The sequence below is a fragment of the Symphalangus syndactylus genome, chromosome 12 (assembly GCF_028878055.3).
Source record: "Symphalangus syndactylus isolate Jambi chromosome 12, NHGRI_mSymSyn1-v2.1_pri, whole genome shotgun sequence".
Classification (NCBI taxonomy): Eukaryota; Metazoa; Chordata; class Mammalia; order Primates; family Hylobatidae; genus Symphalangus; species Symphalangus syndactylus.
The window spans coordinates 130572964-130585736 of NC_072441.2; the positions used below are offsets into that span (position 1 = coordinate 130572964).

A 12773-nucleotide genomic window follows, 5' to 3' on the forward strand; every position below is an offset into this window, starting at 1 on the left:
AGTGTCCGCCCCCACCTCAACTCCGGCTCCTGGGTGGTCCGAGGAGCCCCAGGAGAAAGAAAGAAAGATGGGGAGGAATAAGCGGTGAAAAGAATTAACCGCTTTAATTGGGCTGCAAGAGAGAAGTGCCGAGAGCCTCACCGATGTGCTTCGATCACCCAAACCAAATACCCTTCAATAAAATAAAATGTCTGCTCTTAGCGGCGGCTGAAAAACGTACGTCAAAGTTTCAGAATCAAGGCTGTTCTTCACAGCCCTAGAAAGTAAATCTACAAGATGAGGGAAATTCGCCCGGAAAGACCCCCTCCCCTTCCTTGTGGCCTCGGGCCTCCCGGCGCTGGATGAAAAGGAATGAAATTGAACGAAATTGAACGAAATGAAGTGAAATTGACCAGTGAAATTCGCCAATTTTCTTTCCCTTTAAACTGCCCGCTCTCAGCAGCACTCTCTGAACCCCAGGCCGATTTCCTACCTTCTTTTTTTTCTCACCTTAGAGAGATGAAGGTATGCCCTGAATATTTTCTTATTATTGTCACTGATTGTTGGGGCCTGCAGGGCAGCAGAACCTCAGTTGCCTCCACCCAAGCACAGACGGAACCTACAGGAGCCCCTCCAGATGGGATAGCCTGTTTCTCCTCCCAGGATGCCTAGTGAGCCTCCTTAAACTGAACACCCACCCTATGCACCCATAGGTTGGGAGGAGTCATCCATTAGGCCCTTCCAGTCAGGAGGAATTAAAAAACATCCAGGAGGATTCTACCAAACAAATCCTGAAACTCCCTCATCCTTTGCCTTGAAGTCCAGATCCCAAATGGGCCCTTCCCAGATCCTAACAGGTTCCGCATAAAGACAACCTAAAGGAGCCCCAAACTCTAAATACCCTCCCTTCTTCTCTGCCTTCAACATCTGGAGCCTTGGGAGCTCCCGCAGCAATTCCCTTTCTGGGTATTTTTCAAGGCCAGTTGGGCATCAGTGGCTTCTCTCTGACTCCCGGTCCTCAGACCACAATCTTCTCAGGCTCAGGTCTACCCTTCTTGGCCCACTGAGAAACGGGTATGAGTCATGGGTCTGGGGCTCCAAGATCCCTAGAAGCCCCTCTAAGGGTACATCTCGCTCTTGTTCCCCAGTCCTCTTTTTTCTACCTTTTCCTGATATGGATCCACCAACACACATAGACACCAAGCAATATGCTCAGATAAATTCACACACACACACACACACACACGCACACACACACGCACAAGGGTCTGCTGCTTCTCCTATAAATAGCAGTTGTGGAAATATCTCATCCAACTATCCACCATCAGACATAATTCTGGCTGACTTAATTTTCTCCTCTAAAGAGGAAAAACCGATTAATAAATCTTTTACGTAAACCTCCAATCTAATATCTGGGAGTGACATACTCATGGTAAATGAGATCACACAGCTACAAAGTACTTTACTGACAGCACATACATACACACACACACACACACACACACATGCTCACTTGTGTGGGTGCATGTTCCTTCAGTCACAGTCACCCTTTCTCAAGTGAAAATAAACTAAATTAAACTCAGAGAAATTTAAGTCGATGTAGCAATCAGCCAGAGACCTTCATCCCAGTATCAGCAGACGTTTCTCCCTTTAGACCATCCAACCTAACCTTACTTTGCCTGGACCATTTGATAAAATGGTGGGAAGGTGGCCCACTCCGTTTGACCTCCCTCCACTTCCCACAGTCTCTCAACAAGGAGAGGGTTGCCTTGCCTCTGGCAGAGGGACTGTATGTACTCTTTGCACCTTGAGCCTCATCTCTTCTCCAATGGTGAAGGCGATGAGAGACTTGGGAACCCCAAACAACCCTTCCCCAGCTCTGGTGTGTTCTTCCCACCCTAATCCTGATTTTGACACCCTTTCTACAGTGGTCTCAGTCCTCCACCTCCGCCTTCTTTTCTACTATTGCCAGCTGCAGGGATCCTAGCTGAAGAGGCCTGTGTGGCTCACCTCTCTCAGGTTCCCTGCATCTGGGTCTCTGACCCTGTCTTCTTCCTTCTCTGTCTGTCACTTCATCTCCCAACCCTTGCCCTCAACATGTGTCTGTTCTCTGTGAAGGCTACACTGCCTCTTCTTGCACCTCTGTTTCTCCTCTCCTATAATCTCACTGGAATATACAGAGAAAAGAGCTAAGCAATCATCTCTGCTTCACCCAAAGATCACCTCTCACTCAACACACTGGCAAGTCTGGCCACTGGGAGTCCCGGGCATAAGCAGAGAGCTGGGAGACTCAATGAGTTTATGGAAGACTCCAACCAGACCAATGGATTTGCACTCAGGCAGTAGCTTCCAGCTATAAGTCTGGCTCAAGGGATGGGAAGTTTTACCTGGAGTGTTACCCCACTGACTCTTTCATTCAGCTCATAGTGCCCCTCTAACCCTCTTGGGCTGGAGGAAAGAAAGGTTTCACAGTCCCCAGTCCAAGCCTTTTACTCTGTTACATGTGTTGGGGGGTGGCGGGGGTAGAGGGGATTCCAGACAAGGCCCTAAAGCAGCCAGGGAGAAACCTCTCTCCTCTCAGAGACAGAAAGACAGCGACTGAGAATCACAAACACACACAAAGACACGTTCACCAACATACACAGAAATAAAAATGCAGATATTCTGAAATACAATTCACATACACACACACAAAGACAAAAAGCAAAGAGCTGTGCCGACCCAGACAAACACAAAAACGAATCATAAGTTCCATAAGAGCCTTTCACTCAGAAACAGAGGCATACAGAGTACACATCACCAGATATATTCACCTTAAATTGTACTTAGTGGGTAGAGTGTTCATGAACCCTTGGCACCCAGATCTGCCCAGGCCGTGCCAACATCCAAACTAGAAGGACATGAGAATCCTCAGGTGCATTGGAAACACAACCCCAGGCAAAAACCTTCTTAGGACTAGAACGAAAATGAAAGTGCTGGAGAGGCCACAGGCTTCCCAGAGATTCGGCCTCATTAACAGCTGAAGGCCAAGACCAAAGTGCCCCTTGCATCCTCTAAGCTCAAACCCTTTTCTGCCTGCTTGGGCTGCCCAGGGGCCTTTCCTCACTCCCCCTCTGCTGGGGAGCTAAGCTTTTCTGGGAGAGCCCCATTAGGGGCAAGGGAGTGCAGGCAAGCAGACAGAGCTGGTGACTGCTGAAGTTCACATACATTTATTCAATTGACACCAATGGGGAATAAGGGTAGACAGATTTTTCTTTTCTTCCACACAGACCATCAGACGATTTCACAGAGTTTCCCCACAGTGGAGAAGTTTAAATCAATGCACACCCAGTGGACAGAGAACGCCGAGAGCAGCCCGCTGTACAGATATTTACACAAAATTATAGGACCTCCTGCCACAGGGTGTGCCTTTGCCCACTCCACCCCCACCTCTCCAGTCCCTGGCCCAGACCCTTCTCTTCCACCCAATCTCATTGCCTTTAGCCACAATAAATATCCCAGGGCCTGGGACAAGGTGGAACACTGACAGGGTTGCTGGCCGGAGATGGCTGGACCCAGCCAGCCAAGGGAAAGGAAAGAAATTCCTTTAAAAGCACCCTAACACAAAAGAGAAAGGATTTTCCTCAGTGGAGTGGGATCCAGGGTTTCTGCAGGGAATATAAAGACCCCCTGCTTCACCTCTCCGTTCAGCTCCGCCTGCGTAGACACTGGTTTAGGCTTCAGAGGAAACGAACTTCCTTGGAGAACAGCAAAAAAAAAAAAAAAAAAAAAAAAAAAAAAAAAAAAAAAAAAACGTTGAATTTTTCTTTTAAGCACAAAGCAGATAATAGACGTCTTTAAATTATAATATTGGACAAGCAGGGTCTCAACGTTGGGGAAGAAGTGAGAGGGGAAAGGCAGAAAGGGAGACCCTCTGTTGGTGTTTCTGGCGGGATCCGTGGAGCCTGGCCAGGCATCTCTCATCTCTCCCGGAATGTGTTCGCCAAGAGGCGCAGAGGCAGGGAAAAAACGAAGCCCCCACCCCCCTGCTTTTATTTCTCAAACTGTAAAGGATCTTGGCCTGCGACTTCTTCGCGTAGCCCCGGGCCTGTCGCCCTGAGCGATACAGCCCGCTTAGTCCCAACTATCTGTGAGATTCTGTGCGTGGAGCCTGAAGTGCCGTGTCACGCGTGCCGGCCCAAGGTCTGGAGACTTCATAAATAGACTCCCTGAGTTCCGCTGGGACCGCAGGAGCTCCCGGGAGAGGCTGAGGAGTGCGGACCTAACCGGCCCTGGGCCTGCTGCGGTCAGAAGTGGCAGCCACTAAGGCCGGCGACTTTGCTGGCAAACGGGGACCCTGAGGACAGCAGCGCGTCCCCGGGATGCGAGAGGCGAATGTGGCCAGCAACGGGAGCCAGGGCTGGAGCAGTCAGCATGGCCAAGACCTGGGCTTGGCCCCCAGGACCCGCGGCTGCCGCGAATGGCGGTCCCGGAGAGCCCTCGCCGGCGCCCGGGGGTGCTGCCCCGCCGCCACCGTGGCCCATGATGTGGTCTATAGAGAAGGAAGGCCTCTGCCCTGCCCCGGCGCCCCCGCCGCCTGCACCACCGCCCGCGTCCGTCTTGAGGCCCTGGCGCAGAAGTGCGGTGGGCAGACCCGCCGCGGTGCCGGCTGCGGGAGGGCTCAGGGACGCCGGGTAGAAGGCTTTGGCGCAGCCTAGCTCCGCGCCCAGGAAGGTGGGCAGGCCTGCGGGGCCCGGGCCCGAGACTGAGGCAGGCGCAGGAGCTGGGGCGGATGCCGCCCCTGCGAACACCGAGGCCGTCGGAGGTCCGGGTGGAGGCGCGGCGGCGCGGCCTGGGGGTACCGACAGCTGGCAAGGAGCGGCGGCGGCTGCCGCGGCGAAAGCGAAGGCGTGCGGGTGCGGGTGCGGGGCCGGCCCCGGCGGGGGCGCGCCGTAGGCCGGGAGAGCCAGCCCGTAGCCGTAGCCGTAGGCGCCGTAGGCAGCGAAGCCGGGCAGGAAAGCGCCGGGGTCCCCCGCCGCCGCGGCCCCGCCACGCAGCAGCAGCTCCGGGTGAGGGTGCGAGTGTGGGTGCGGCGGCGGCAGGGGCTGCCGCTTGAAGCGCTTGCGGCGCCGCAGGAAGCTGCCGTTGTCGAACATGTCGGCCGACTCCGGGTCCAGCGTCCAGTAGTTGCCCTTGCCCGGGTTGCCCGGCTCGCGGGGGATCTTGACGAAGCAGTCGTTGAGCGAGAGGTTGTGGCGGATGCTGTTCTGCCAGGCGGGGAACTTCTCCCGGTAGTAGGGGAAGCGGCCGCTGATGAACTCGCAGATCTCGCTCAACGTCAGCCGCTTCTTGGGGCTCTGCAGGATGGCCATGGTGATGAGCGCGATGTACGAGTACGGCGGCTTCACCAGCGGGCTCCGCGTCGCCGCGCCCCCCGACGGCGGTCCCGGGCCGGGCCCCGCTGCGCCGCGGGCCGCCGCCGCGCCTGGCCCCGGGCTCCCCGCTGCGGCCGCCGCCCCCCGGGGCGCCAGAGCGCGGGGCTCGCCGTCCGAGCAGCCACCCGACTCCTCCTCGTCCTCGGCTATGTCTGCCTCGGCTTCCTCCGGGGGAGGCTCGTGGCCGTGGAGGAGCACGTCCCGGGGGGCGCGGGGCCCGGAGCGAGCTGGGAGCTCCCCCCCGCCGCTGCCGCCGCCCACCACGTCTATGTCTGCGTCGGCCTCGGACAGCGCGGCCGGGGAGCTCTCGGAGGACATGATCTCGCAGCAGCAGCTGCCCAGGGTCATGGTGCCGCTGCCGCCGCCACTCTCCGGCTCCGCTCCGGCAGCGGCTCGGACTCGGCCGCGCTGCCTCTGGGACGAGTGCGTTTTGCGCGCGGGCGGGGAGGGGGCGGGGGACTGAGGCAGGCAGGGAGGGGTGTCCCCCGGCTCCGCAGCGCCCCCTGGCGGCCCAGCTCGGCCACGCTCACCTTCCAGGGCGCGCCCCGCCAGCGGCCCCCACCACTACCCCGGGAATCCGAGCTGGGACCCGCCGCTGGGGCGCGGCGGATGGAGCTGAGGCTTTCCCTTACCTGGGCGGGCCTCAGCCCCTAGTCCCCTCGGGGTGGCAGTGGTTGGTGGTGGGGGAATTGTCCCTCCCGCCTAGCGGCTGCCTAAGGCGGAAGAGCCGCGGGCTAGGGCGGAGCTCCCTGGGCGGGGTGGGGCGAGGCGGCAGGGGCGGGCGTAGCGCCTCCGCTGAGGGACCCGGCGGGAACAAACCGCCGCCGCGGCGGGAGCTGGGCTCCAGTGGCCGGAGGCGGGCCCTTGTCTTCGCCGCCGCTCCTGCACCCTGTGCTTCCTGAAGCCGCCGCCTTCAGAACTCTCAGCCCCTGGATGTTAAGGCTCACTCGGGCGCCAGCCGCAGCCAGGGAAGTGGCGGCGGTCCCCACCCGTCCTCTCCCCAAGGCGGCGCCCGGGCCACCTGGGCCGAAGCTCAGTGGGAGCGCGAGCCTGAGACGCCGGGACCCACGCCGCCCCAGCGCGGCCCGCCGGCGCCCACCCAAGCCCGCACGGCTTCCAGCCCGAGGGGAGACGCATTCGAGTGATCACCAGGAGCGAACTTGGCGCCCGCAGCCTTGGGCCTGGGAGAGGTGAGATTGCTGCGGCGCCCTCTCCTCCTTCCGCGCCCGGGCCCGCCACCCCTCTCCGCGCGGGGAGGCCAGGCAGAGCGCCGGCCGCTGTGGCCCCGTTCCCGGGGCGCGGGCCGGTCTACTGCTCCGAGTTTGCCTGTTCTCCGACCCTTTCGGTCTCGGCATCCGTTTGTCTCAGTCTCTGTGACTATCTCACTCTCCGTGAGTCTCTGGAAACGGCATTTGTCTGGGTGTCTGTTCATGGGTCTGGGAATCCGCTTAATTTCTCCCTCCCCTCTCCCTGGCCCCAGTTGCCCTGAGGACTCGACCCCCCCCCACCTTCCTGGCTCCCAGGGTTCTGGGCCCCACCGACAGGCGGCAGGACCTCCTCCGCCCCCTGCCCGACACCCCCTCAGTGAACCCTGACCTCGACCAAGTGTTGCCTTCGTCTCTCAAAAGTCTTGTGCAACTAAGGTTGGCCCTGTGCCTTGTTTCTCGCTAGCCGGGTTCCTGCCCATCCTGTTAGACCCCTTTCTCCCCCGGCCTCCCTCCAGGACCCAGAAACAAGCAGCTTCAACACAGAGTGGGCCCATTTCAGCCTCTGGGGCACGGAAGGGGAGATGGGCGCTGGACGTGAGCAAGAACTGAGCGGATGCCTGGGCTGCTGCCCCGACAGCGCCGTACAGTGGCCAAAGCTCAGCGTGCGAGGCCGGAATCCCAGCTGCCTCCGCTGTCGCAAGGCTGTGTGACCCTCATTAGGTGACTTCCCCGCTTCGGAGCCTCGGTTTCCTGGCCTGCATAGTAGTTAAGGGCAGCGACCTTAGGTCAGGCTCCTGGGGTTCCAATCCTGCCTTCACTACTTACCCTGTCTGTCACCTTGGGCAACGTTCTTTGCGCTTTGTTTCTGCCTTTGTAAAAATGAGGCTAGTAACACCTACCTCGGAACTGACGTATAAGTGTAGCCATATTCTAGGCCATTTAGGAAAGGGTACTGAGAACACTTTGCAGTTTCATCTAACAGCAGCCTTCAATCTACGGGATAGCCTGGTGTTAATCCAACTCTCCCATTCCACAGATGGAGCTACAGAGGCCCAGGATAGGGAGAAAGAACTCACCCAGGCTCCTGCAAAGAGATAGAACAGAGTTGGGTTGCAATCCTTTTCACAGAATCCTCAAAATAGAGTTCTTCATCCGCCCAAGGTAAGGGCAGAAAAAAATGGAAGGCAAGTCTGACTACTCATGTCCTTTGAGAGGAAGCCCCCTGGGCCCCCTCTGGGACCTCTGACCAAGGGGATCCATTTAATGTGCTGTTCCAGCATAAACTGTCACTGGAAGAAAGAGAAATCTCGTCCTCAAACCATGGACAGCAAATTGGACAGGGACTAGTAGCCCTGGAATTGGAATTTCCTGGGTGACAGACTGTCCGAGGAAAAAGGTCTTGGAGAGAAGCTTCTTGCATGAGTCCAAGTAAACTCACATACCTAAGGTTGCTAGATTTAGCAGATTTATTTTATCTGGCAACCCCACACATACCTCAAGCTTGCTCTTGACTACATGGATATCTGTCTCACACTCCCAGAATCCCCCTCACAGATACCCCACACCATGGACCACACACCAACTCCAACCCAGCTCAGCTCTGCTAATATCTAAATAAGTGGAGAGAAAAACAGTGTTGGCGTCATCCTACTCCATTTCACCTTCTGAATGTCCTCATTTCTTTTTTTTCTTCTTCTTCTTTTCTTTCTTTCTTTCTTTTTTTTTTTTTTTTAACAGTTTCGCTCTTCTTGCCCCTGCTGGAGTAAAATGGCGTGATCTCAGCAGCTTACTGCAACCTCAGCCTCCCAGGTTCAAATGATTCTCCTGCCTCAGCCTCCCAAATAGCTGGGATTACAGGCATGCACCACCATGCCCGGCTAATTTTGTGTTTTTAGTAGAGAGGAGGTTTCTCCATTCAAACTCCCTACCTCAGGTGATCCACCCGCCTCGGCCTCCCAAAGTGCTGGGACTACAGGCATGAGCCACCCCGCCCGGCCTGAATGTCCTCGTTTCTAAAACAGCAAATGGGAGCCAGTAGCTTCCTTCCTTGCCAGCACTCCCCTGGCTCCCCAGGCTCCGGTCAGGGTAAGACTAGCCAGGGCATTTGCTGCCCACATTTCCTGCTTCAGACAAGTTCTACCAAGCAGCTACAGCAGCCAGGCCTTGCTGCACATTCATTGCTACTGAGACCGACACTGGGGAAGGGGAGTACAGAATCCCCAGCTTCTGCTCTGCAGGGTTGGGGAGGGAGAATCCAGACCCTTCGCATACATACTTTTTACAGGAGCGGAAACTGAGGTCCAGGAGATCATGTTACTTGTCAGGCTTTTGAGGGGCGCTACGCTGGGGTGGACCTACGTGTCCGGGTTCCCAGCCCAGAACCCCTCTGTTTATCCAAATAGCGGTTTCTCTAACCGAGCTCCGGTCTGTATAGAGGGGTTTCTAGTAGCTTCTCATACCTTCCAAGGTTCTGGGCCAGTTTGTTTTTAACAGTGCCAGGAATAAGCGCACTGGGGGCTGGGAGAAGGGCAACCGCGGGATTCGGAATTTATTTCGTTTTGTTTTTTTTTGCTTCTCCCGTGACCCTTGCTTCTTTCGCCTGCCGGCTCAGCCTGTTCGGCGTCTTGCAGCAGTGCCTGCGATCCCGCGTGAGTCCGTCGCTCCCTCCGCGAAAACCTGGACCCTTTCCCAGAAGCCTTGGGCTCCAGCACGATGCCTGCTGCAGCCGCCAAAGAGCGGGAAGCCACAGGCTCTGCGGGTCTTGGTTACTGCGTCTCTGGTCGTGCCGGGCCTCCTTCTGCATCTGTTCCACGGCCCGGCCATCTCCCTCGTGCAGCCCAGAACAATTGGCAGGAAGCGTTGGCGGGCGGAGGGGGATGCCTGTTGGGCTTTTCCACTAGTTACTGAGTGTGTTTTGCGAAGAGTACGTTGCTATCAGTGGCGTCCGGGTCGCCTCTCCCTCTCTTCCTTTTGGTCTCCATAAATGAGCTGTTCTTGGCTCTGGGAAAGAAAAGCCCTCCAGCGATTATGCGGATCTAATTAAGTCAGTCAGGAAACTGCCGGGGAGCAGCACTGGCTTGAAGCGGAGTTTGTCCCGAGGCACAGCGGAACGATTGCACGCGGCCCTTTTCAGCGGTTCGAGCTCGGCCAGCGCCGGGCTGCAAACGGAAGCCTGAGCTGGGCTTGGGGAACTATGCCCGCAGATTTCTCTAATTTTATTCACAAAACTGGACACCCTCAGGGAAAGCGGCAAAGCCAGCGCGAGGCTCCTTCCCACTGTGGACTTAGCTGCAGCTCCAAAGCGAGACAGCTGTCTAGCCTCAGCCGGCACATCTCCCGGCCCCTTTCTCCACCCGGATCTTCGGCTGCTCAGAAGCGATCAGCCCCGTTAGCCCAGGTGGGAGGCGGGAGACTCCAGATCCTGTGACCCGCGGAGGCAGACCTCAGACATGTTCTCCGTGCACAGAAATGACTGGGGCTCCAGTGTGTGCACCTTCAACTCTGAAGCCCACCTGCCCACTTCCAGGCGCTGGCGCGGAGATAAACACCACGCGTCTGCCGGGCAAAGTTCGAGAGTATGAATTTACATCTTTTTCCACTACTCCTGGCCACTGTCCCCTCCCAGCCCCATCTCCCCAGCCCCCAACCCTGGACTATGTGGTAGGGGACTCACTTAAGCACCCAAGTACTGCGCGGTTGAGACCAAGGCAAGCTGCGGAGCCTCTGGGCTGTTGTTCGTGGGAAGAGGGTTGCGACCTCAGGAGAGAGCGAAAACAGCACCACTTCAAACCCGTCGGTCCTGAAGATCACAGAGTTCACGGAGTGGTAGGGAAGGCTCCACGCTCTTGAGAGCAGAGGCGGCCGGGGCAGTGGGGGAGGCTTCCAGGTATGTGGGAAGGAGAACTTCATGTCTAAGTGCGCTCTTGTGGGTTTCTCGGCCCCCTGGGCCGAGTCTCTCTTTCTCTGTCCTCATATGCCTGTCCTCTGGACAACAGTGGCTGTGTATGGCGGATTGCGACCCTGCGTGACGGACGCCTGTCTTGCATCCTGTGTCCTGTGTCCTCTCCTCCAGACCTCACGCTTGGTGTCCACAGAGTGGACCCAGGAATGCCTGGAAGGCTCATCATCCAGGCCCACGACTTCCCCCCAGAGTCTGAAGCCTTGCGACCTGGTCGGGGACGACAAACCTGCTCGGGGTCAGCAGCCAGACCCTAGTGGGGAATGAGAATGGGCGAGGGTGTGCCTGGGTTGAGGGTCTGTGACTGTAGCATGGAAAAGGAGGAGTTCATGCAGGGATCGCACTGAGGGACAGCCAAGAACACTCCAGCGGCAGCCTCCCTCCTACCAATTACACGCCGCCTGCTGGCACAGTGGCACCTCGGGAACCGGACGCCCTTCCCGGGCCCTGAATTGGAGCAGCGCAGGGGGAGGGTGCAGAGCCATAGCGACCTATGTGTACCATAGACATGCACATGCGCTCGCCTTCACGTGTAACCCTTCTGAGTCCCAAACAGGGTAACTGGTGAGGCCGTAAGTACCCTCGTGGGGGCGGAAATATTGCCGGGTCCTTGTGTCCTCTGGGCAGATGCAGAGCCGCGTAAGCCTCAGAGAAGCAGAGCCAGGGGAACAGTGGGAGCTCTGGCCTCGCGGTGCGGACGCTAGTGATGGATTCCTGGGGAACAGCGACCTCTGGAGGAGCTTCTCATCCACGCAGAGTCAGGAACTAGAGGACTAGTTCTGAGACAAAGCACCCTTTCCTCACCCTACTCCCATTCCACTCGCTTGGAAAAGTTATCCAGAGACTTACAACCTCCGGACTCCACTCTTCACTTATGTTTGCTTTTTTTTCCAACCTGTACCCACGCTTCAAAATCCCTGCTCCAGTCCTGCCTCTTCCAGAAAGAAGCCTTCTGGCCAGCCCAGTTCCTCTTCCCATCTTCCTGCTCTGAGCTCATTCTCAGGCCACACTGCACAGCCAGCCTGCTTCCTGCCTGCTCTTCTCCAAAAAGACCGTGAATCCACTCCACCCACGCCTTGTGTTGCATGCTGCTGGGTGGGCATGCCGTTCCCTGCCCCACCCCACCCCCCAGCGAATAAAGACTGAAATTCATTCCAAAATGGGACTGTAGATTTTTCAAAGTTAATTTCACCGATGGGGAAATTGAGACCCAGAGAGAGGGATGACTTGCCCAAATTCACACAGCAAGCTGGCAGCAGAGGTGGAACTAGAGCCTTGTACCCATTTCCCAGGCCAGAGTGCTCTTCATATCGCCTGGATGGGGAGCAGGTAATTTGGGGGAGAACTCACTTTGATGGGTGAGACCTGAATTGAGGTTTCACATTGGAGCGGGGAGTGCAGGAGGAAACTGAGAGAGTGGTCATTGTTCCAGGATGAGGCAGGGAGGGCAGTGCTGTGCTGGGAGGCCAGACCCTCTTTTCTCCCATCCTCAGCCCAGATCAAGCTACTTGGAAGGACTCCACGTTTCAGGGGTTGGCTGCGTTTCTTACATCAGCAAGTGGGCAGGGCTAAGGTCTGGGAACAGACTCAACTCTGGAAAATACCACCCTCCCCCATCCACCACCACCACCCAAGGGAAGGAGGAGCTGAGAAACCTCTCCTGCTCATACACTCAGAGGGCACTGCTGAGACCCCAAATCAACAGGAGGCCTTCTGGTGCTTGCAATTCAGTTAGTGGAAAAGGTGGAAGTGTGATTGGCATGAGGCTCCAGTGATACCTGCTCAGCAGCCTGAGGCCTTCCCAGAGCTGCATCACTTTCTGTGTATAGGGTCCTTGTCTGCACAGGATACCTGGCAGCCTGGCCCCTACCTGCTTGTCCAGCCTTACCTCCAACTCCTGTACTCTACTCACGCCTGATTTCCTCTTTCTTCCCTCTTCACCTTTGCAGGTGGCTCACTCTTGCCTGGCTCACTTCTAATCCTTCCTAGTTAATTTCACACATGAAGTTTGTGAGATGCTTTCCCTGACAACACTCCTGCACTCACCTGACTCCCACCTCTGTGTTCCTGAAGCTCTTAGCTCCATCTGTTTTTGTTACTTGTTTTTCAGTCTGTAGATTTTATTATAGACCAGGAGTCCTCAACCTTTTTGGCACCAGGGACCGGTTTCATGGAAGACAATTTTTTCCACGGACCAAGGTGGTGGTGGGCAGA

At 56.8% G+C, this 12773-nt stretch overlaps 2 protein-coding genes across 2 annotated transcripts; one reads left to right on the plus strand and one right to left on the minus strand.

Annotated features, from left to right (window-relative positions):
- Positions 1–3172: 3172 nt before the first annotated feature.
- On the minus strand, positions 3173–5741 carry FOXD2 (forkhead box D2). The gene has a single exon (XM_055255281.2). The coding sequence runs from the start codon at positions 5739–5741 to the stop codon at positions 4266–4268; it is 1476 nt and encodes a 491-aa protein (XP_055111256.1). The 3' UTR covers positions 3173–4265.
- Positions 5742–6148: 407 nt separating this feature from the next.
- Positions 6149–11719, plus strand: LOC134734020 (uncharacterized). Its single transcript, XM_063625150.1, has 2 exons — positions 6149–6583; positions 9213–11719. The coding sequence occupies exons 1-2, from the start codon at positions 6327–6329 to the stop codon at positions 9499–9501; spliced, it is 546 nt and encodes a 181-aa protein (XP_063481220.1). The 5' UTR covers positions 6149–6326; the 3' UTR covers positions 9502–11719.
- Positions 11720–12773: the final 1054 nt, after the last annotated feature.